We start from the raw sequence: 25,913 nt of genomic DNA, 5'->3' as shown, positions 1-25,913 counted from the left end.
TATGACATCAGTTTTCTGAGCAGAGATCCAGCAGACAGGATCAATTTGTGGAATATGCACAAGATCACTAGAATTAGGAACAGAAGTAGACCATTCAAAATCCTCCAGCCAGCTCATCCATTCAACAAGAGAATCACTGTTCTGGTTTTGACCTCAGCTTTCCTGTCTGCACCTCTATAATCCTGACTCTGACGATCAAACATCTAACTTCCCAGCCTTGCATATAATCAATGACCAAGTCTCCACCATTCTCTGTGCAAGAGAACACCACAGACTAATGATCCTCTGACAGAGAACAGTTGCCTTCCCCTAGCTCAACCTTAAGTAGGAGGCTCCTAATTGTAAAACTGTGTCCCCTCCTTCTGGCCTCCCACTTCAGAGATAATATCGTCGCAGCATGTCATGTCCCCCCAGGATCTTGTACATTTCAATAAGATCATGACTTATTCTTCTAAATGTCAATGGGTGTAGGCCCAACCTACTCAAACTTTCTTCATAAAACAAGCCCTTCATCTGAGGAATCAATAGAATGCACTTTTTCCTGAACTACTTCTAATTATATCCTTTCTTAAAGTCACCAAAACTATGTACAGTACTCCAGATTAAATCTAACTGCAGCTCTAATACAGCTGTGGCAACATTTCTCCAGTTATATACTCAATACCCCTAATGAAAATGTCAATATTTCACTTACTCACACTGTACCTGCATGCCAACCTTTAGAGTTGCACATACCAGGGCACCCAAATCTCTTTGTACTGTTGAGATTTGCAGATTCCCTTCATTCCTGCCAAAATGGACAAGGTTACATTTTTCCACATTATACTCCAACTGCCAATTTTTTGCCCACTCACCTGATCTACTCTAAGTCAATTTGTAGACTTTTCATGTCCTCTTGATAACTTACTTTCCTATTTGTATGTCGTCACCAAATGTAGCAGCCATACATTTGGTCCATTCATCCAAGTTGTTGTTATAAACTTAAATAGTTGTGGCCCAAGAGTTGATCCCTATGGCACTCCACCACTTGCCAGCATGAAAATTATCCATTTATCTTTATTCTCCATTGTCTGTTAGTTAACCAATTCTTCCTCCATAGAACGCTCCTTTGTACCATGAGTTCTTATTTTGTGTAGAATGTAAAGAAACTTTACGTGGGATACGTAAAACCTGCTCAGGTTCCCATCTTCATTTCTTTTCCTGAAACATTCGTAACCGTATTCTGACATCTCCTGTTCTTGCCAATGAATGAAAATTTTCATCAACTTTTCTTCCAAATTTAACTCTTCACTCAGTTTCAAATAGACTGACTTTGCTCTTCCTTCTTTGACTTTGTCTCTATTTCTGGAGTAGGTTATGACGCTGGCATTGGATAAAAGAGTCTATACCATTTTTTACAAATCTAATTTTGTTTGTGGTTAACATTTAACTGAGACCTACAATTTAAATTCTAAACTTGTCAAAGTTTTAGCAAGGTTTCCAATGGAAGTACAACTGGGCTTAGTTAATGACTGAAATTGAAAATGGGTCATCTGTAACTGGGTCAGTTAGGCCTTTTCAGTTAACAACATATTTAACTAGCAAACTTAGTATATCTTAGTACCAGAATATAATTTTCAAAGGAGTGCCGGGGAGGAAGGAAAAGAGGTGCTTTGTCTTTGTTTTTGGTTTACGTAACTTTTTCTGCCTCCAGGAATTGATTCTTCCACTGCACAAGGGAAGATAGTTATTTAGTAAATATTTAGTAAGTAATAAGGTTTATTCTATTCCCAAGATTCAAAATAGTATAGCAACAGTTGGCAAGATTACCAACATATATAAAAGCAATGTTATGATTCCACTTGATGGTGGTATTGGACATGTCAGATCCCAGGAGACATGGCTTGATAGCACAGATGTTTGATTTTTTTTTCAGGTGGCTACTGCTGTGCTTAGTCTCTGAAACATATTCACATGAGATTCTTCTTTTACAACAAACGTTATTTCACAAAATAAAAAAAGAAAAACTATGTAAATATATATGACTAAACACAAACAGTAAAACAAAGTTTCAACCTCTTCCTGAACACTATTCTTTTACAAATATTCAATCAAGAGAAATTTAATTCCTACCTCAAATCTAAGTTTTTATTCTATTGCCTCCTGCCAGCTTCTTTTCCTTAAGTTTTGTGAAGACAGTGTTATAATTCTCTTCCAAATTGGCCAGCATGAACCTTTCCCAATAGTGATGACCGAAATGGTTTCAGTTCTAACATTTTTGGCTTGGAAACTCCACAAATTCAAGCACTTCAACTAGAGTGACTTGTTGCCTTAAACTAAAACTTTTACTCTGCTGCTAGGACAAACTGCTCTCTGTCTGAACTGAACTCCACTTTTTCTGAACTGAGGCTGTGAACTTTATTTTGTGAAGTGAAAAATTGGCAGCGAGCAAATCAGCGGGAAAGATAATGGACTGAGGACTAGTGGGGGGAAAAGCGGATTCTAGTTCATGGGACACTGTTAGCAGTGATAGGGAAAGTGGGAACTGTACTGATGGGACAGTCCCCACCTGTGCTGATACCAGTCATCTTGCACGCTCCATAACTAGGGAAGTAGAGAGAACTTTAAAATAAATAGTAGGGGAAAGTGATCAGAGTTGGTCAGATATGGCTATTATAGCCATGTCTCCTTCCTCAGTACATGCCTACCAGCAGCTGGCTTATCCTCCATGGACTCCGTACAACATTCAAACGGTCTCAATTTAGACGACCTGTATGCTCCAATAAACCCCACCTTCCAGTTGCCAGCCATTTCAACTCCTCCTCCCACTCCCCCGATGACCTGCACATCCTGGGCCTCGTCCATCATCAAAATAAGGCCATACACAAACTGGAAGAAGAACACTTCATCTTCCACCAAGGGAGCTTACAACCACATGGCCTTAACATAGAATTCACAAGCTTCCACATCTACCCAGTCCCCACCTCATCCCAGGCCTAGCCCTCCCTCTCCACCCTGCCCCTTAATCTGACCCTATGCGTCCATCATCTTTCCCACCTATCCACTCCATTCTTCCCACGACCAATCACAGCCACCTCCTACCTGCAACAACCTACTGTCATCCCACCTACCTTTCCCCCAGCCCCAAACCCCTCCCTCTATTTATTTCTCAGGCTCCTCCCCAGTCCTGATAAAAGGTTCTGACCTAAAACGTCAACTCCCCTTCTCATCTGATGTTGCCTGACCTGCTGTGTTTTTTCCAGCTCAAGTCTTTATCCACTCTAGACTAGATGTTGGTCAGACTAGGGTCCTGAACTTAAAGAAAGTTATCTTTGATGGTATGAGGCATGCATTGGCTAAGATTAGATGGCCAAGGATACTTAAGAGGTTGATTGTGGAATAGGCAATAGCAGATATTTAAAGAACACATGGATGAACTTCAACAATTGTACATCCTTGGATTAGTGGTGCTGGAAGAGCACAGCAGTTCAGGCAGCATCCAACGAGCATCCGTGCTGCCTGAACTGCTGTGCTTTTCCAGCACCACTAATCCAGTATTTGCTTTCCAGCATCTGCAGTCATTGTTTTTACCTAATTGTACATCCCTGTCTGTCATAAGAGTAAAACAGAGAAGGTGGCTCAACCATGGCTAACAAGAGAACTCAGGGATAGTGTTAAAGCCAAAAGGGAGGCATATAAATTGATCAGAAAAAGCAGCAAACCTGAGGACTGGGAGAAATTTAAAATTTGGCAGAGGAGGACAAAGGGTTTAATTCAGAAGGGGAGACCAGAATAAGTTTGCAGAAAACATAAAAACTGACTGCAAAAGCTTCTATAGATACATGAAGAGAAAAACATCCATGAAGAAAAATATAGGTCCCTTACAGTTCAAATCAGGTGAACTCATAATGGACAACAAAGAGATGGGAGACGAGCTGAACAAATACTTTGGATCAATCTTCACTAAAGTGGACACAAATAACCTTCAGGAAATGCAAGAAGACAGAGAGTCAAACATGAAGGAGAAAGTGAAGGAAATCCTTATTAGTCAGGAAATGGTAGGTGGGAAATTGATGGGATTGGATGCGAGCACAAGAGGTACAGTTAGTAAGTTTGCAGATGACACCAAAATTGGAGGTGTAGTGGACAGCGAAGAGGGTTACCTCAGATTACAACAGGATCTTGACCAGATGGGCAAATGGGCTGAGAAGTGGCAGATGGAGTTTAACTCAGATAAATGAGAGGTGCTGCATTTTGGGAAAGCAAATCTTAGCAGGACTTATACATTTTTTAATGGTAAGGTCCTAGGGAGTGTTGCTGAACCAACAGACCTTGGAGTGCAGGTTCATAGCTCCTTGAAAGTGGAGTCACAGGTAGATAGGATAGTAAAGAAGGCGTTTGGTATGCTTTATTTTATTGGTCAGAGTATTGAGTACAGGAGTTGGGAGGTCATGTTGCAGCTGTACAGGACATTGGTTAGGCCACTGTTGGAATATTGCATGCAGTTCTGGTCTCCTTCCTATCGGAAAGATGTTGTGAAACTTGAAAGGGTTCAGAAAAGATTTACAAGAATGTTGCCAGGGTTGGAGGATTTGAGCTATAGGGAGAGGCTGAAAAGGCTGGGGCTGTTTTCCCTGGAGCATCGGAGGCTGAGGGGTGACCTTATAGAGGCTTACAAAATTATGAGGGGCATGGATAGGGTAAATAGGCAAAGTCTTTTCCCTGGGGTCGGGGAGTCCAGAAATAGAGGGCATAGGTTTAGGGTGAGAGGGGAAAGATATAAAAGAGACCTACGGGGCAACTTTTTCACGCAGAGGGTGGTACGTGTATGGAATGAGCTGCCAGAGGAAGTGGGGGAGGATGGTACAATTGCAACATTTAAGAGGCATTTGGATGGGTATATGAATAGGAAGGGTTTGGAGGGATATGGACTAGGTGCTGGCAGGTGGGACTAGATTGGGTTGGGATATCTGGTCGGCATGGACAAGTTGCACTGAAGGGTCTGTTTCCATGCTGTACATCTCTATGACTCTATTAAACCTGAAAACTCCTCAGGGCCTGATGCTCTGCAGCACAGAGTACTTAAGGGAGTGGCCCTAGAAGTAGTGGATGCTTTGGTGATCATTTTCCAGCATTTTGGACTGGAGGATGCTAATGTAATCCCAGTTTTTAAAAAAAGGAGGAAAAGAGAAAATGGAGAATTATAGGCTGGATGACTTGACATCAATTGGAAAATGTTGGAGCCAATTATTAAGGATGTAATAACTGAGCATTTCAAAAGCAGTGACAGAATTGGTCCAAGTCAGCATGGATTCACCAAAAGGGAAATCATGCCTGACAAATCTTCTGGAATTTTTTGAGGATGTGACCAGTAGAGTGGACAAGTGTGAATCAGTACATATTATGTATCTGGACTTTCAAAAGGCTTTTGACAAGATTCCACACAAGAGGTTAGTAATGAAAATTAAAGCCCATGGTATCTGATGTAATGTATTGACATGGATAGAGAACTGGTTGGCAGGCAGGAAGCAGAGAGTTGGAATAAATGAATCCTTTTCAGAGTGGCAGGCAGTGATGAGTGGGGTACTGTAGGGTTCAGCTGTTCACAATATACATTAATGATTTGGACGAAGGAACTAAATGCAATATCTCCAAATCTGCAGATGACAAAGCTGGGTGGCAGTGTGTGCTGTGAGGAGGATGCTAAGAAACTGCAAGGTGACTTGGATAAGCTGACTGAGTGGACAAATACTTGCCACATGCAATATAGTATGGATAAATGTGAGGTTATCCACTTCGGTGGCAAAAACAGGAAGGCAGATTATTATCTGAATGGTGGCAATTTAGGAAAGGGTGCGGTGCAACGAGACCAGTGTGTCATGATGGAACAATTACTGCAGGTTGGCATGCAGCTGTAGCAGGCAGTGAGAAAAGCTAATGGCATGCTGGCCTTCATAGTGACAGGTTTACAGTATCCGAGTAAGGATGCCTTGTTGCAGTTATACAGAGCCTTAGTGAGGCCACACCTTGAGTATTATGTACAGTTTTGGTCTCCTAGTCTAAGGAAGGGCATTCCTGCTACAGAGCGAGTCCAGTGAAGGTTCGCCAGATTGATTCCTGGAATGGCAGGACTGACATATGAAGAAAGACTGGGCTTGTATTCACTGGAATTTGGAAGAATTGGAGGGAATCTCATAGAAACATATGAAATTCTGACGGGACTGGAGAGGATAGATGCGGGAAGGATGTTCCTGTTGTTGGGCAAGTCCAGAACTAGGACTTGAATAATAGATAAGCCATTCAAGATTGAGATGAGGAAGAATTTCTTCACTCAGTGAGTTGTGAACCTGTGGAATCTTCTACCACAGGAAGCTGCTGGGGCTAGTTCTTTAGATATATTCAAGGGAGCTGGACATGGCCCTTGTGGCTAAAGCGATCAGGGGATATGGAGAGAAAGCAGCAGTGGAATACTGAAATTGCGTGCTCATCCATGATTGTATCAAATGGTGGTGCAGGCTCAAAGGGCTGATTGGCCTACTCCTGTACCTATTATCTATGTTTCTATGTGGTACATCAAAAAGAAAGACAAGGCAAAAGAGAAAAGTATCAATATGGGAAAAGACAGCCATGACAGGAAGGAATCAAGCATACATATCTAAGAGTTAATCAGCACATAAGGCCAGAGGATACAAAAATAATGATTATTTAAAACAAAACAGTTGAACATTGCAAACATAAATAAACCAATATATTTTCGTAGCTATCACAGAGACATGTCAGGGTGACCTAAGTTCACGAAATCAGGACGTGGAAACAGTTTGGGTAGAGATGAGACATAATAAAGGCAAGAAGTCATTTTTGGGAATGGTGCACAGGCCCCCTGACATTAACAAAATCTACAGTGGAGCATAATGGAAGAAATAATGAGAACTTGTTAGTAAGGTATGTTGATAATAGATTATAACCTCTGCCTCATTGTTTTGTGTTTTCCTTTGATTTCTCTCTTAGTTTTCTCTCACTTGGCTTTCTGACAAAAGTTTATCCAGGATCCTGCTATTCTCACATTCTACAAACAATTCTTTTAATTGTCCATTACCATTGCATTTTGCCTTGCATCATGTAATCATTTATCATTTGGGATGGCACAGTGGCTCAGTGTTTAGCACTGCTACATCACAGTGCCAGGGACCTGAGTTAAATTCCAGCCTCGGGTGACTGTCTGTATGCAGTTTGCATGGTCTCCCTGAGTTTATATGGGTTTCCTGCCACAGTCCAAAGGTGTGCAGGTTAGGTGTACTGGCCATGCTTTTGCCCACAGTGTCTCAGGATGCGCAGGCTAGATGGGAAATGTAGTGTTTCAGGGATAGGGTAGGTGGGTGTGTCTGAGTGGGATGACCTTCAAAAGTTTGGTGTAGACTTGATAGGCAGATTGGCCTGCTTCTACAATGTAGAGATTCTATGATTTAACATCAGCTGCCTTCATCCCATACTACACCTTTCACTTTCACTTTCTCAAAACCTATTAAATTTCTAACCTAGTCTAGTTTTGATCAAAGCCCACCAACCTGAAATGTTAACTGTTTAACCTCCCTCACAGGCTGCCAGACCTGCTGAATACTTCTCATTTATTTTTCTGCCTTTACTTCAACGAACACAAGGAATCTGTGCATTATGTATCTCCAATGAAAAACACATGGCTTATTTGCATTTCAAATGATTTGGAGATGCTGATGTTGGACTGAAGTGTACAAAGTTAAAAATCACACAACACCAGGTTATAGTCCAACAGGTTTAATTGGAAACACTCCACAACCACCTGATGAAGGAGCAGTGCTCCGAAAGCTAGTATTTCCAATTAAACCTGTTGGACTATAAACTGGTGCTGTGTGATTTTTAACTTTGCATTTTGAAGTTTGCTGTTTTATGACTCAATTTGCCATGTTTTGAAACAATAAGGTACATTTTCCAAATGTGTTCCCAGCATACAGCCTCAATTCCCATGTTGAAAAGCTAATCATGCAGAACCGTGATGTTTAGTGCAATATGGATAGAAAGATCATGATTTGGGTTTGTATGATTTCCCAATAAGTACTTCCAAAAGATGACTGAAAAGCCGTCATTTTTAATTTCATCATTTTAAAAAGAAAGCTACAAATAAAATAAATACAGAGTCAGTATATTTTAGTTTCTTTACTAAAATTCGTATATAATTAGTAGTGTATAGTCTTCCAGATTAAAATTATTTCAGAATTTAGGTAATTAACTTGCGAGCAATTCAAAGCCTTAAAATTTCCTACCAAAAAGTTTGTACGTGTATTTCTGAACTTGTGTTGATGCCATTTGCTGTGGGAACATTTTCAAATAACCTTTGGGGGTCAAATATTTCAAAAATTGGTGACATAAATCATGCAGCCAATCATGTAACAGTGCTATTTAATTTCAGAAGTGAAACTGCTGAAAGATAAGATAAATTATGGAGATCTTACTGCAAAGAGTGCACATGCTACCAAGCTTGAGACAGCTGCTATATTATTCTTTTCCTTTCTGTGTTGTTCAGAGTTCCCATAATCTAAGAATTTGGCTTCCATCACTCTCCAGGGACTGTCTTTCTACATCATATTAGTTAGCAAATGCAACAGAATGCACGTTCTCACATTTACCGTTAAACCTTTCTTCTTATCAGTATGCTTTTATCAATGACACTCAGCCAGTGCAGCATATCTTAAGACTATACGTGAGTAATGATAAAATACCTCCAGAATGGTTCCCCAGCACAAATGACAAACTCTGAAAGTGAATTTCAGTGGGAATTCTCCTGTTTCCCATTGTAACTAACAGTCATGCAAGATAACATCTCTCTTTGTTTAATACCTCATCAGACCTCTAAATATTGTCTCAAAGCTTTACAAATAAACTAACCTGGCCAGGATGTTGGAATAAATGTTCACATTCACTGTCTGGCTTCTAGTCTGGCAGAGTGAATCTCCCATCTCTCCTTCCCACACTGTTCTTCCCTCCACAAAAACAACCCCCTTGAATTCATGGGAATGAAAATCTGGCAGGTCCTGCAACCAAAGGCTGATCTATTCCATCAAATTATCACCTGCAAGCAGCAAAGATAAAAATTGACTGCCAGGAAAACCGATGTTCTTTTTCACGTAGTGCCATGGAGTTATTCACATTAATCTGAGAAGTCACTAACTATTGCACGTGAAGGCTGACATGTCAAAAGCATAGTTTTCCTTCAATATTGTCTAGATTATTTGCTCAAATTATGTGGGACTTGAATCCAGGCATTCCGACTAGAGGCAAAAGTATTATCAACTCATGTCTATTAAAGATCAATTTATAATAAATTTATATATTTTAAATATAAACATATGTAACATATTGGTGAGTACTACATGGTTTCAGTTCAGTGCTTGGTAGCATTGCTATGCATATATTTGATTTATTACTGTTTTGATCCAACTAAGTTAGGAACTTGGTTAAACAGGACAGCAGATTTGTTGCTAAACAGATACAATACATTTGCCTTCTTGTATTTTGAAAGTTATACAAATTTTAAAAGTATTAGGTGCCATATTTATAACTTTGCATTTACTTTGATCTGTGACAGGCATATAATCATTAGACTGTCTCAGTTTAAGGTCCGGTGGGAGTCTCTATGCTGTTTATCTTGTATTTATTTTATAGAGACTGGGTTATCATTGCCAAACACTGACTCTTTCCTGTCCTAATGAATTATGCCCTCTTCATGCATAATGGTTTATATTAGTCATCAGATACATAAGGCAAACAGTAAACTGCAAAGTGAAACTGATTTAAATGAGAAATGAAACCTGTAACCTGCTGTGAGAAAAGTACTTGTTTAGAGGCAAAACCCCTTTTCTCAACAATTATTTTGGAAAAAGTGATATGAATGCTGATATTAAAAAATCATGGTGAGAAAATGCTGACAAGCTGACAATACGTCCATATATAATGTTTCTCTGAAGAATTCTTCAAAATAGATTAATGACTTTTACCAAAGCACCAATTATTGATGTTAAGACCTAACCACAAGCTAATCATGAAACTTACATCGAAACTACACAACATTTAAAGAGCAATGGAAGTTGAGTTTTTTAACTGTTCTAAGAATATTTGCTAATAACTTTAACTAAACCCCTTCGTTTCACCCCCATTTGCAACATGTCCAAATTTTATTTCATCCTTGTGATTTCCAATTACAATGAGTTGAATGTTACTTTGTTAGTTAAGGCAGAGTTGCATTGTGTTTTAGGAGGTTTTTTTTTCTGTGCGTTTTCTTGCAGTATCTTACCAAATTCACCTCAATAATTAATTATCACATTCCTATGGCACTCTCACATCCATTTCTGCCTCATCTTATTAGGTCCCCGAAATTACTCCACAATGGCCGGTATCCTATCACCAAGCCATCTTTTATTTACTCTATGTCTGACACTCCAGTTCTTGCCTGTCAGTCAGGGCTCCCTGATTGGGCCAGATCAACAGCCCTAATCAGAGAACTCTTATTCTATGAGAAACAAAAACAGGAGTTGCTGGAAAAGTTCAGCAGGTCGGACAGTATCTATGAAGAGAAATCAGAGTTAATATTTTGGGTCCAGTGACCCTTCCTCGTATAGCCCTCTCCATGCCATGTATATACATCCTGCATCTGGGGGAGCCCAGGTTTGTTCCTGAATCCTACTGTCTAGGCAGCATCGTTGACCAGATTATAGGGGACCAAAATTAACTGGAGTGATGTTGCACAGATGGCACTAGTTACTGTCTTGACGCACTTGTGCACGCATGACTGAGAGTTTATACACAGGTCACTTTTTACTCCCTGAAAGGAGCTGATTGCATAGAAGTTTGACACCATGCTGATTGTCACAGTCACCCACTCCTGCAGCTCTCAGGTCTCACTCCACCATCTGGTACAGTTCCATCACAGAGTCCTGTGATAGATGGAGTTTACATCAACACTGTACTCCATTCATCCACAGAAAATAGAGACCGGGCTGGAGAATTCTGCAGTTCCTGTGCACCCCTAAATCCCGAGGGATCCTGCAGCTATAACCTGTCTTGAACTGAGTGCTCTTTGTCCTCCATAATATCGCGTGCTGCTCCTGGGCTTGCTGGCAGTCCTGGTCCTCCAGCATCTGTTTTCACCTTCTTAGATTGGCAGCTGCAGTGACCAGAGTCAAGAGTGTGGTGCGGGAAAAGCACAGCAGTCAGGCAGCATCCGAGGAGCAGCAGATTAGACATTTCGGACATAAACCCCCACAACACTCGACTCTGATCTCCAGTATCTGCACTCCTCACTTGCTCCTAGCTGCAGTGCCAACATGTAACCAGGAGAAGGATCCATCACTCTCAGTGGATTGGACCTACATAGGAAACAGAATGAGCAAAAAAACAATTTCTTAGATCCCAGAACAGCTATTGGTAGTGAACCCTGCAGATAAGGTCTGAGCACCCACCACACAGTGGGACATGCTGTAGTCTGAAAATGAGGGACATATCTGCATCATCCATCCACACTCTGGCTCAGCCTTGCAGCAAATTGGTGAAGATTTTACATTAGCCGAGTGACCACCAAATGTCATTGAGAAGAGAGTGCCTACAGCACCGACATCCTATCAACCACACAACCCCAACCTTTACACTGCATTCAGCACAGACTATCTTCATACTTACATGGTAGATGAGAAAGCAATGTTATGTGCGTCATAAAGGACCCTTTGATTCTATATGAATTGTGCTTTGTCTTCAACCAGTATTGGTCTTTTGTAGCATCATTATTACTCGTTTCCACACTAATGAGGTGCCCAAGTTCAATGGCATGTAACAAATTTCTTTTGACCACCATTTGATCCCCACATACCTTCACACTGACTGCATAGCAAAAACATGATGGAATCACTGCTGCACTTTGCAAATGGTTGCTTCATGTATTTACTGCTACAATGTCTGAGCCTCCGGCAAATGCGGATCCCATTCTTTTGCCCATTCTTTACCATTTTCTAGTGCCCTTCACATCTACGGCAAGGAAAATGATGACAGAGAACTCAGTTTATAGTGGCTGACCAAATCCTTGTGTGTTGTGCTAGAAGCTCCCCAAATGATGGTACACAATTCCCCTTACAGGCGAAGCTGTTTCTACAGGACAGACCCCGGAATATCCCCCGATCTACTGGGACAGATCACCTGGCTGTGAGCAGTCTGAGCAGATGACTGACCGTGTCAAAGCCCCTGGACTGTGTACACATTGCTTCTGTGACTGATGGTACAGGGGCGTCCTGACTGACAGCAGCCCCTCACCCTTTGACTGGACTGACAACTAGCCTCCATTGCTTTCTGGAAGACTGTTTACTTGAATGAATGTGTAGTGTGTTTGCTGTGCAGAAAGCTAGCATACACTGTTGGTGTTAGGTTAATGTCTTGATGTGGTGTTTACCAAGGTATCCGACCATTTCCTGGACAGAGCCGCATTAACTGCATGACAAGTAGCCAGAGTAAATGTCTTGTACTAAAGACAGTGTGTTAACTGGCATGGCACAACATGGCAAGGTAAGGCAATTCAAGGCATGGATGGTGTAAACATTCAAGAAAGTGCACATTATGTGAGTACTAGGACAGCGAGCAAGCAGCATTGTAGTGCAGTCAGATTCAAACTATGAGATGGGTACCTACTGCATCTTTTGAATGCTGGTTGCCAGTGCACCCTGGAATTCCAATCTGTGCTTTCTCAACAGTGTATCTGCAAGATGTCATGATCGTCATGAGGGGGGTGGCAGATGCCAGATACTGATGTCTATTGATGAGAGGTGCCTGTGGGTCATGCCTGAGCTGCAATTCGGTCGAATGCAGTAGGGAGGCTGTTTGGAGCAAGCTGCGATATGAATTAGCCACCTACATTGTATTCATGTTGAATTTTCCTTACATTGAGCTTATTTGATGAATTAGTAAGATAGGATATTGCATATTAATGTGGCAAGTTATGCAATCAGCAAGGCGTTCAACAGTGTAATCGCTGTCAATTGGCAACTCATCACTACCTAGTGATAATCTCACCACACACTTGTGAAAAGTATAAAAAATGGCACAAGTTGAGATGGTCCTTCCCAGCTGATTCTGGCACAAATTTCTCCATAGCCCATGTTGTTCAGACCTCTATAAGATGCCACTCAATGTTAAAATGACAGAATATTTGGACTAAAAGTGTATTTCAGAGATGCCATTATGGACTGGGGCTTCCAAAGTTACTAACAAGCCTCAAAGCATTAGAGAATACAAACTTCCATATTAAAAATGATTTGATGTGCTCCTGCGCTCAACACAATCTTTACTCAACAACTCATGAAAGCAGCACAAGGAGTAAAGATTTCAACCCCAATTTTGTTTAAGATTGATTAATGTGAAATGGTATATGTTACAGAACTTTCAGGTTTGCACTATAAACATGAAAGGAGACAATAAAAGGATTTTTTTTCATGGAAAAGATTTTTTAGGATATGGACAATTTTATCTGAAGTAGCATTTCAAAACAAGTCAGTTGTGACACTTAGAAGACCACGTTAAAGTCTAAGAATAAGAGATAAGCCATTCAGGACTGAGTCATAGAGTCTTGGAGATGTACAGTATGGAAACACACCTTCGGTCCAAGCTGTCCACACTGACCAGATATCCCAACCCAATCAAGTCCCACCTGCCAGTACCTGGCCCATATCCGTCCAAACCCTTCCAATTCAGATACCCATCCAAATGACTCTTAAATGTTGCAATTGTACCAGCCTCCACCACTTCCTCTGGAAGCTCATTCCATACATGTACCACCCTCTGTGTGAAAACGTTGCCTCGTAGGTCTCTTTTATATCTTTCCCCTCTCACCCTAAACCTATGCCCTCTAGTTCTGGATTCCCTGACCCCAGGGAAAAGACTTTGCCTATTTACCCTATCCATACCCCTCATTATTTTGTAAACCTCTATAAGGTCACCCCTCAGCCTCTGATGCTCCAGCCTCTCCCTATAGCTGAAATCCTCCAACCCTGGCAACATCCTTGTAAATCTTTTCTGAACCCTTTCAAGTTTCACAACATCTTTCCTATAGGAAGGAGACCAGAATTGCACACAATATTCCAACAGTGGCCTAACCAATGTCCCGTACAGCCACGAAGAATTTCTTCACTCAGATTTGTGAACCTGTGGAATTCTCTCCCGCAAAAAACTGTTGGGGCCAGTTCGTTACATATATTCAAGAGGGGGTTGGACATGGCCCTTGCAGCTAAAGGGATCAAGAGGTCTAGAGAGAAAGCGGGAATGGGATACTGAAATTGCCTAATCAGCCATGGTGGTGCTAGCTTAAAGGGCTGAATGGCCAACTCCTGCACCTATTTTCTATGTTTCAACATGTTGAACATAACAAGGAAAAAGAGTAGGCCATTCAGCCCTTTAGCCTGTTCTGCCATTTTATAAGATCTTCGTGGATCTGATTGTAACTTCAAATTCATACCTAGCCTAATAACCTTCACCTCTCTACTTATCAGGAATATATTCACCTCTGCCTCAAAAGTATTCAAAGGGCAGAATCTGCCCAGTACCTGAACAACTTGGGCAATGGCAAGAAAGTTGGGAGTGTTGAGATAGTTCTACATTCTGTGGCAGGAGGTAATATGATCTCCATATTTACCCTGTCAAGACTGATTAGGATCTTATATGTTTTAATCCAATCACCTTTTACTGTACTTAGCTCCAGTGGTACAAGACTAGCCTGTCCAACCTTTCTTTACAAGACAACACACCCATTCCAGGTATTAGTCTGGCAAACATTAGAATCACTAGTGTGTGGAAGCAAGCCATTCAGCCCATCAATTCCACACTGATCCTCCAAAGAGCATCCTACCCACTCCTACCCCCTCCGCTTTCCCATGGTTAATTCACCTAGCCTGCACATCCCTGGGCACTATGGGCAATTTAGCATGGCCAATCCATCTAACCTACACATCTTTGAACTGTGGGAGGGAACTGGAGCACCCGGAGTAAACCCAGGTTGACATGGGAAGAAGATGCAAACTCCGCACAGTCACCTGAAGGTGGAATTGAACTTGGTTCTCTGACACTATGAGGCAGCAGTGCTAACCACTCAGTCAACTTGACAGTCCAAAATAGAGAAATCTTTTCTGAACTGTTTCCAATGCATTTACATCCTTCCTTAAATCAGGTGATCAATACTATACATAGCATTTCAGATGTGATCCCACCTGTGCCCTGTATCGCTGATGCATAACCTCCCTACTTTTGTATTCAATTCCATTCCCAGTAAATGATTCCATTTTATTTGCTGCCAGAACTAGTTGCTGTACTGTTGTACTGCTTCTTATGTAAGTCTTATACACTAGGACTCCCAGATCCCATAGTAATGCAGAGCTCTGCAATTTCTCACCACTTAATGTGTCTTTTATTATTCTTATTAAAATGAACAATTTCATGTTTTCCTAAATTATACTCCATTTGCCACAATCCAACCTTCTCCCCCAAGGTTTGTTTAATACCCCAGACTGAGAGCTGGATTAAGTTCTACTGAGAGTTCAAATCTATAAAGGAGAATTTGTTCTGTGAAACTGTAAGCCTTCTTCCCTTTCGATTTTTAATCTGCCCGAAAGTATTATTTGGAAAGACTCAGCTTAAGTGACATTACCTGGACATCCAGAGATGCAAATTAACCCAGTTGAACAATTCAACACGGGTTCTGCTCCTTTGCCTGTTTTCTAAACAACTACGTCATTTCCTTCTAAAATAATTACAGATTTTGCTTGGTTAATAGTTTATGGCAAGGATTCTACAGTTTAACTATCATCAGTATAGAAGATTGGTTTTCTTAGTTCTTCACACAATTTCACCAGGTTTCACTCCCAAAGAGTTAAAATACATAAAGGTACACTGAGCATGATAAATTAGTTTGTAACTTAAGCCTTGGCTGAGGTAACAAAGGTAATACAGACACCTGGTTAATTGAGGCATTCCATCACTGTACAGGAAATTTATGAGTAAATTGTTTATATCAGTTTGTTTAATGGCTTATCTTATTTAACTGGGTCATTAGCTGTAATAGATTTTGAATGCAGTGACAAAGTGAAATGCAACTTACCCTAAAAGTTCAAAAGAAATACACAGATGGTTTCTGAAGTAAAAATATTCTTTCATATGAATAATATTATTACTACCATCTTTGTCCTTCTTATGGAGGATATCTAATATCTTCAGTTCCATAAAAGCTTGTTGCTGAATCCTATTTTAAAAATATAAACATGCATACAATGGTTCAGATTTCTGCATTTTATTGAACAATGGTTATTTATGTGGTTCTTTGTATCTAAACTTTTATCTGCAAGTCTCATGCCCAGTATAGGCACAAAGTTAACACAAATTTTAAAACCCGATTTTAAAAAGTGAACATAAAAACTGACTGCCTGTGACTTGTGCAGTATTCGCTCCAGGCATTCTAGATACTCAAGAAAATACCCAATTTTTAAAAAATGGTCATTAACAGTCATCTAGGACATTTACACATCATTTCTTTGGTTGTAATAGACTGTCAACAAACATAGGCATAAGTGGGTACTGTGGATGCTGGAGATTAGAGTTAAGATTAGAGTGGTGCTGGAAAAGCACAGCAGGTCAGGCAGCATCTGAGGAGCAAGATGCTCCCACTCCTCGAATGCTGCCTGACCTGCTGTGCTTTTCCAGCACCACTCTAATCTTAACTGTCAACAAACACACACCAGCCAAGTAGTCTTTCTGCTTCACTGTTGACAAAGGAACAATCAAAGCACAGTGGGTGTTAGAAAAATGTGGAATGTATCATGATACCCCCTCATTGAAATGCAAGCTGACTGACTGTCTCAGTCTCTTGAGGTGCAAAACGCAGAATTTTCATCGGCCTGATGCATCTGCTGATTTGGAAAAGGGCGTCAGAATTGTAAACTTCATATGGGTAAGACAGCCATGTTTGCTGTTTGCTTTTAAATTACATCAAAAGCTGTTCTGTGTCAGAAACCAACATGGCAAGACAATTATGCAGCCAAGGTAATAAGTTGCTTGCCTTCAAAAGTAAGAGAAGAAGTTCTAACTTCAAGTTCACCTGAGTACCATTTCCCCCTACAATTAAAGCAAAAGAAGCCTCACAACTCACTGAGAATCTTCAACTTTTAAAGACTTTCACTCAAGCTAAAGCAATAGCTTATCTAAGAAACAACAGGCTTGCTACAAATGAAATTGAGATAATTCCAAATTGTAATCATATTATTTTTGTGATTGTCTGTATCCAATAATTGTGACAGTGATAGTGTATGTGAGTTGAGTGAGTGAGACATTAAGTGTTTTAAACCTTTGGGGAAGAGTGGGATGACAAATAACCTTCTTTATGTTTAAATTCACAAAGCTTGCTGCCACTCTTATACTTCAGTTGGGACTCTCTCACTGTGGGTTAAAATATACACACATTTCAAATGTAAGTATATATTGATCAATAATAAAAAAATAAAAGCAGAAAAGCAAAAACATATTCTGTTTTTGACAATGTTATAATTGTCATGAAACTAGAAAGTGCTTGAAAGCACTCTGCAGGTTAAATATTTTACAATCAGATATGTTACACTTCTGAGCAGATGGGTCTTAAACCCAGGACTCCTAGAGCTGAACCATTGACTATTTCTCTCTCTACATTCATGCTGCCAAACCCACTGAGCTTTTTTTCAGTGTTCTGTTTTATCAGGAAAATATAGGTAGACTGATAAATGGGAATACTTGTTGCTGCAGCCAAATTTTGATGAGGAGGAATTATAAACAATTTTATATCATTTTAAGGAGTTGCAGGAACAAACAGACACATGGATGGATGGACAAGCTGGAAAGACTAAAAAGCAAATGTGATTAATTGCATTTTTAATAGAAGCACAAGTCCAAAAAGCAAGGAATGCCAATTCTTAATAAAACAATGTTTAGGCAATCAGTTGCAAAAGAGACTAGCAAAATTGACTTGTTCTCCATACAGAATGTTTATACTCAGTAGCGCCTCTGTGGAAGTGGTGGCTGGTGCAAGCACCAAATCACTCGCTGTCTGAGGTCAAGGAGAGACCAGACACAGGTCAGTGATGGCAGGAGGGTCTCAAGATGGTCAGCAGCAAGGGGAGGGAGGAGGCTTTGAGCAGACCCCACCACTCTTTTCTATGCTGGGTCCCTCAATGAGGCAGCACTTTTGAACAAAGAAACCTCTGCCCCAGTTGTCCACAAGCAAACAAACCAAGGGTTGCTTTTCAGAGTGAGTCCTCAGCCTGCTGCTAGCTTAGTATTTGCAACAATAGGATGAGGCCCTTAAGTGGACATTAATTTCCATTTATGGGCATCAATTAGCAGGGTCAGGAAAGGTGCTAATGGGTCTTTGCACCATGGACAGTTAGGGCTGAGGTAGAAGGGTGTTGGGTTTAAAGCAGCAGTAATTATATAATTACTGGGCTGACGTTGTTCCTTTTTTAGCAGTTGATCACTCATTTACGAGGATTCCCTGAAGTTGGCAATGGATTTGTTAGTCAGACCCCAGTTGAATCTCTGATTTAAGTGCCACTGGAAATCTAACAGAAATTTAAGCTTTTACTTTCAAAGGATCAAGATGAAAACTTTTGCATGCTGACAAACATCACAACAAAGGAACATAAGCATGAGTCAAAGAAGAAACACATTCTTATGAGGTGTACTGGAATGAACTTCACGTAGAGCACGATCAGTTGTAAAATAATTTACCAAAAGTAGGTGAAAAGGCCAGTAGCTTATATCTCTTCAGGGCAGAACTGTTTAAATATGTTGAAGAGAAAGAGGCTAGCCAGAAGACTTGTAGGCTTAGATACTGATGAGTTGCACAGCAGATACAAGGTACTGCTGCTATCAGCTACAGCTGTACAGCAGCTCAACAATACCTGTAGTAACAGCAGCTGAATTTCCAACTCCAGGAATAGGATGCAGGAACCAATCTGGGGAGCACTGTACTACTTGCAAATTACTTGAACCCAAGAACACAGATGGGGTTCTGAAATGCGTGGCAAAGTGGACTTTAGATGTTGTCTCCCTCTTTACATATCCAGGTACTGGAATTTAAATAGACAAAATACCATATGGAAGGAGAGATAATGGGAATGTGGAGACCAAATAAGTGAAATAAATTTTCTTAACTGGAAAAACAAGATAAATGTAAAAAAACATAATTTACATTATGCAAGTTTATTCACCTGTGAGAAGTAAAACTTTTCATTTTATAATTTGTAATTGGTTTGATCTTTATGTTTTGTAATGAGTCATATTGTAATACCAACTGTATTTTTTTATTATATCTAATTCAGAACTCAACAATACCTTGCTTTGCAAAATTATTAACATATATTATGAAGGATTGTATTTTTATTCAAGCTTGGAGGGAGATCCTAAATTCATACATTTGTATTTAGCAGAACACTTTAATAACGTGAAGTATTGAAAGAAATAAAGAAATTAGTTAAAACTTATCAATACATTATTTTCTTGACTTAATTATAAAATGTAAAGCTGTGATTCTGGAATCATTTACTGAAATTCATAAGGCTGAAAACATAACAATGAATGTTTTTAACTATTGCACATTAAATTTAAATATAATACTGGTTCTGTGTGGCTTCATTAATGCTTTTACTTAAAGTATTTAGCCTTTCAAAGGTCTGCCATTGCACTTTTTCTTTGGTCTGTCACTCTATCTATGGAAGTTGCTGTTTTCTCTGTCTGCGTGCACCTTACAGTTTATAAACATCCATCAATTAGTAAGATTGACTGAATACAAGATGAAAGATATATCTTAGCATTAAATGCATAAAATGACATGCAACTCACCTCTTTTTATCCCTTATTATCTTGATAGCAACAAGTTCATTTGCTTTATGGTCCATACATTTTACCACTTGTCCAAAGGAGCCTTTACCTATCACTTCAAGAATTTCATACCGGTATGCAATATGGTCATGCAATACCTAAACATAAAAGCAAGAGCACCTTTGTCAAATATCTGTTGCTACCCTAGCTGCTAATTCTTAATAAAAATGCAAAGAATATGATTACAATGAAATACCTGCATTTATTGTTTCATTTAATGAACTCACATATTAACAGCCAATTTGATTATTAGTCTATATAGAAAATTTTGAAAGTTCATCTGTAACCAGTGTTCTTCAGCCATTTTTGGCTAATCTGTCCTTTTCAAATATTTGATACGGGCATTTAGAAAATCATGGACTCCAAAATTTTAAGGTCCTCACTCCACTCCTGGACGCATGTTGAAGAAAACTTGCATATTCTGATGGAAATAAATCCTGTAGTCACCAATATTATTATTGGGCAAATGGAAGCAGATGGAAATCCCACACACAATCAGTTACTTAGCGCAAGAAAGCCCAGAAAATCACAAAGGAAGGTGAAGAAAGCAGAGTTCAATTCCTCAGTAAGATTTCAATGTCTGGATCAGTTTAAAGGGACTAAGTGGCTAAAGAGAAAAGAAAATCACCATAATGGGCAATATGGAAAGGAATAAATTATGTGGCTTTGGTGTTACGCATGTATAGAATGTTGTCAATAAAATTACTACATTGAAGAGAATTACATTTTTGCGCATGCTCACCAGAATTACTAAGAATGGTCATTTTTAGGAAAACAAAATAGAACAATTGCTGATGAAATTAGGTAAAGAAGAGAGATCATTTGTAGAGCTAATGGTGTGTAACAGCTATTACAGTTGCCTGTGTGATGCAAAAAAGTCAATGCACTTTGTAATAGAATAAAATATTGAGTGGCTCATGCCCGAAACGTCGATTCTCCTGCTCCTTGGATGCTGCCTGATCTGCTGCGCTTTTCCAGCAACACATTATCAGCTAAAATGTTGAGTGATCAACATGTGAGCAAGGAAAATAACTTGCTAACTAATTACCACAATAGCCATGGAGAGACATTCAGAGAGAAGTCATCATTCCCAGCACTATGGTCATATACAGAACATACTGTACCACACTCAACACATTCATACAACTTGAAAACAGGTTTGTCCTTTTCCTTCATCCAAGTTCCTTACATTTATTTTCTGCATATTGTAAAAACAGACAGGGTCATGTAGAATAGGGATCAGAGAATGTACTGATAGTTCTCTTTTCAAAATTAGCTTACAAGAAATATTAGCACACATTCAAAAGAAGGGCAGACAGTTGGGTTACCATTGTACAACCATGTAAACATTGTGGACACAAAAGCAGGTCAGAGACTGGAAATTCTGTAGTGAGCAACCCATCTCCTGATTCCCCAAATCCTGCCAACCATTTACAAGGCACAAGAAAAATGTAATGAATCCTCTCCAATAGTCTGACTGTGTGTAGTTCCAGCAATATTCAAGAATGTCAACACAATTCACATCACGTTAATCTTCCAGACTGGCAGTACATCCACCAGCTTAACTATTTACTTTCTCTACCACGCAGATATGTGCACTGTATCAAAATATACTGCAGCAATGGCTTTGTGCATGGGAAATCATGTCTCACAAACTTGATTGAGTTTTTTGAAGAAGTAACAAAGAGGGCAGAGCAGAAGATGTGATCTACATGGACTTCAGTAAGGCGTTCGACATGGTTCTCCATGGGAGACTGGTTAGCAAGGTTAGGTCTCATGGAATAAAGAGAGAACTAGCCATTTGGTTACAGAATTTGCTCAAAGGTAGAAGACAGAGGGTGGTGAAGGAGGGTTGTTTTTCAGAATGGAGGCCTGTGACCAGTGGAGTGCCACAAGGATCAGCGCTGCGTCCTCCACTATTTGTCATTTACATAAATGATTTGGATGCAAGCATAAGAGGCACAGTTAGTAAGTTTGCAGATATCACCAAAATTGGAGGTGTAGTGGACAGTGATTACAACATGATCTTGATCAGATGGGCCAATGGGCTGAGAAGTGACAGATGGAGTTTAACTCAGATAAATGCGAGGTGCTGCATTTTGGGAAAGCAAATCTTAGCAGGACTTATACACTTAATGGTAAGGTCCTAGAGAGTGTTGCTGAACAACAGACCTTGGAGTGCAGGTTCATAGCTCCTTGAAAGTGGAGTCACAGGTAGATAGGATAGTAAAGAAGGCGTTTGGTATGCTTTATTTTATTGGTCAGTGTATTGAGTACAGGAGTTGGGAGGTCATGTTGCGGCTGTACAGGACATTGGTTAGGCCACTGTTGGAATATTGCATGCAGTTCTGGTCTCCTTCCTATCGGAAAGATGTTGTGAAACTTGAAAGGGTTCAGAAAAGATTTACAAGAATGTTGCCAGGGTTGGAGGATTTGAGCTATAGGGAGAGGCTGAAAAGGCTGGGGCTGTTTTCCCTGGAGCATCGGAGGCTGAGGGGTGACCTTATAGAGGTTTACAAAATTATGAGGGGCATGGATACAGTAAATAGACAAAGTCTTTTCCCTGGTGTCAGGGAGTTCAGAACTAGAGGGCATAGGTTTAGCGTGAGAGGGGAAAGATAAAAGACACAAAGGAGCAACTTTTTCAGGCAGAGGATGGTACTTATATGGAATGAGTTGCAAGAGGAAGTGGCAGAGGCACTGGATGGGTATATGAATAGGAAGGGTTTGGAGGGATATGGGCCGTGTGGGACTAGACTGGCTTGGGATATCTAGTCAGCATGGACGAGTTGGATTGAAGGGTCTGTTTCCATGCTGTACATCTCCATTACTCTCTGACTCTAACATGCCCAGATTTCTTTAACAGCACTTTCAACCACCAGAAGGACAAAAGTTAACAAGTGGGAATACCACCACTTTTAAGCTCCTGTCTAAACCTAACACAGTTGTGACTTGGAATTATATTGCTGTTTCTTCACAGTCACAGGGTCAAAACTGTGGAACTGTGTTCCAAGGCAGCACTATGGATATACCCATACCACAGAATTGCAATGGTTCAAGAAAGGAGCTTACCAATATCTTTTCAATGGCAGCAAGTGTCAGGCAATAAATGTCTGGTCAGCAGTGCTACTATCCCAGGAACAATTTAAAAAAACATAGGTGCAAAGTCTCCAATCATCTAGTCCTTAACTAACCAGGAAGAAAAGACAATCATAATAGTGGACACTAATGTCTGCTTCCCAAATTGTGAGACTCGAAGAGTTGAAGGACCTGGCCCAGCACTGGTTTGTGATGGCCAAGAAATATATTTAAACTTTGATTATGGAAAAAGACAAAGAAAAATATGTTTGCCTGAAGCTGCAAAGTAAGATGAGAATATTATTCAGTGACAGGAGCCCTCTAATAAGTTTTGCTTTATCTTTTACATCCTCAGAATAAGCAAGCAACAAAACAGTTGAAGATTGGATACCCGTCGATCTAAATCTGGCACTGGTTGCAGACACGAACTCAGCCATTGCTTTCATTCTCACATGCTCACAATCCCAGATAGAAGCACGAGAAATTTCTGAAATAGTTTAGATAAGAAAACGTTACTGGGTGAGTCACTCAGCATAAGGAAGACAGAGCAGTTAAATGGGGAAGACAAACCAGAAGATCTGGGCCACATGCAAATTCCTAACTCATTGACCCACAGTAACCTCCCTAATCCCAGGAATTAAATGCATGTGGAATTTACTCCACAGGAGGAGGCCGTTCACACCATCATGCCTCAGTTTTTCCTAATTTACTGACATTGAAATTGCCTCTTTTAATTTCCTTTTTCTACCTTCTTTATATTCTCCCCTTTTCTTAATTGGCTGAATTTTCCCATTTTCAATTAAAACATTTTGTTGAGTGGGAGTCATAACACCTAGTCAGTCATGTCTCAGAATGACTTTTCTCAGCTATTTCCACTGTAAATTACTTATGCAACTGGGTTCTTGGGTGTGTTTCTTGGATAATTATGTGGGAAATGTTCATCACTTCCAAAATGTTCCAGCATTCACACCTTTGGTGCCATATTTAATGCTGAGTTGTAGATCATTTCATATGCCAGGAATTGCCCCTTACAATATAATGTTTGACTGTAATCAAGGACATGTCCTGGAGGAAAGGATTCCTGCTCTATGTGCAAGGATCTGGAGATGTTGTTGGGCAGCATCTTGGAGAGAAGAGCAGTCCTACTTCCTGTGCACTGCCACAAGAGGCCACGACATCACCACACCAAGTCAGCCTGTATCTAAATTGCAGGCTGGGCCAGTGCTGTGCCCCAGGTAAAGTGGGATGCTCAGAAAGGAGGTCAATAATCTTTTCTATTGTACAAGGGTACATGCCACTATCTTCTATCTGTTACCTCACTTTCCACAGGGACATGCATTCATTCTAACTCTGCCATAGCACTCACATCTCACTAAGGCTCATGGACTATAGTTCCCATTATTGCTTATTGATTAGCCATCTGAAGCAACATCCTCTTTAGAATCATAGAATCCCAACAATGCAGATAGAGGCCATTCAACTCACCGAGTCTGCAACAATCCTACAAAGAGAATCTCACCCCTTAACTTCACATTTACCTTAGTTAACCCAACTAGCATGCAGATTCCTGGACACCACAGGGAAATTTAGCATGTCCAATCCATCTAACCTGCACATCTTTGGACTGTCTAAGTGTTAAATAACTGAGCACTTGACAGAAACCCACATAAACATGGGCAATATGTACAAATTCCACACAGGCAATCACTCAAGGCTGGAATTGAACCCAGGGGCCTGACACTATGAGGCAACAGTACTAACCACTGTGCCACCTACTTCATTCTTTAAGTAAGCCAGTTAAGTCTATTGTATTAGAAACATATAAATTCAGCTAGCCATCTCAGTTTGACCAAATATGGAGTGCATGCAATTATTGGGTAAGAAAGTTTAAATGTTCAGTTTTGAACAAATCCAATTTAGTATGTAGTTTGTAGTTGACTTTAAACTGGAAACTACAGTTTAAGTACTTAAGTTGTCAGTTTTAAGCAGGATGTATTTCAAGAGTTCCACTGAAATGGCAGCTTAATGAAGAACGAGCTGAAACTGGATTCTCTTTAAGTGAGTCAGAAAAGCATTTTTGTGCCAGGATCATATAAAACTGGCCAATTGTGTGTGACTTAGAACTTGAGCATGACTTCCAAAGAATGCCAGAGTTAAGAGATTCAGGTAGTTAAATACTGGAAGGGAAAAAAGTTTTCTGTTCTTTTTGCCTAAATGTTTTTAGCCCCAGAATTAATGTTACAGGAGAAGAAGCTGATTAATTGAAGCTGGTAAGTGATTAAAGTTTATTCTATTCCTAAAATTCAAAATAATATAGCAACTGGTGGTAAGGTTAATAAAATATATAAAGGTATGACTAAGTATAAAGTTGATTAAGTTAATTAAGCAGCTCATTAGAACACAATAGGGCTAGTAGGAAAGGTCACATGTCACAGTTGAAGCACGTGAGAGTGTCTAGAAACCAATTTGGCCCAGAGCAAACACATCTGCAGCAAATGTCTGAAGTTCAAGCAGCTTTTGGGATCAGACTTTATGAGATGAAAGCTGAACCACAGACACTGTAATGCATTGGGCAGGATAGGTAGTTACTTGGATTCCTTGTATCAGGATGAAGTCACACTTCTTAGGATTGAATTGGCTGATTTGGTCAGTGTTCAGGGACAGGAGAGTGTGACTGTGAATGAGGCGGAAAGGGGACCCAGACAGCAGAAGAGCATAAGCCACAGCTTGAGGTTCTTTCAGTTTGTCTGGATGAGACTGAGGGTTGCAGGATAGATGAGATAACTAACCATGACACCATGGTACAACATGCCACAAAAGTGGGGAACAAACCAGTAGGAAGCAGAGGGTAGGAAGGATTAATAGGTTGAGAGGTCATGTCCAACAAATCTGTTAGA

General features: G+C 40.1%; 1 protein-coding gene across 1 annotated transcript in view; it reads right to left on the bottom strand.

Moving 5' to 3' along the window:
- dyrk4 (dual-specificity tyrosine-(Y)-phosphorylation regulated kinase 4) overlaps positions 1 to 25,913 on the bottom strand; it is an 80,274-nt gene that overhangs the window by 42,075 nt on the left and 12,286 nt on the right. Inside the window, 2 exon segments of the mRNA XM_072562077.1 lie at positions 16,136 to 16,276; positions 19,900 to 20,036. Of these exon segments, the coding sequence (XP_072418178.1) occupies positions 16,136 to 16,276; positions 19,900 to 20,036 (278 nt within the window).

This window comes from Chiloscyllium punctatum, chromosome 44 (assembly GCF_047496795.1).
Source record: "Chiloscyllium punctatum isolate Juve2018m chromosome 44, sChiPun1.3, whole genome shotgun sequence".
NCBI classification, from domain to species: domain Eukaryota; kingdom Metazoa; phylum Chordata; class Chondrichthyes; order Orectolobiformes; family Hemiscylliidae; genus Chiloscyllium; species Chiloscyllium punctatum.
Note: the sequence above shows the minus strand (reverse complement) of the source record. Positions and strands in the feature narration are given on the sequence as shown.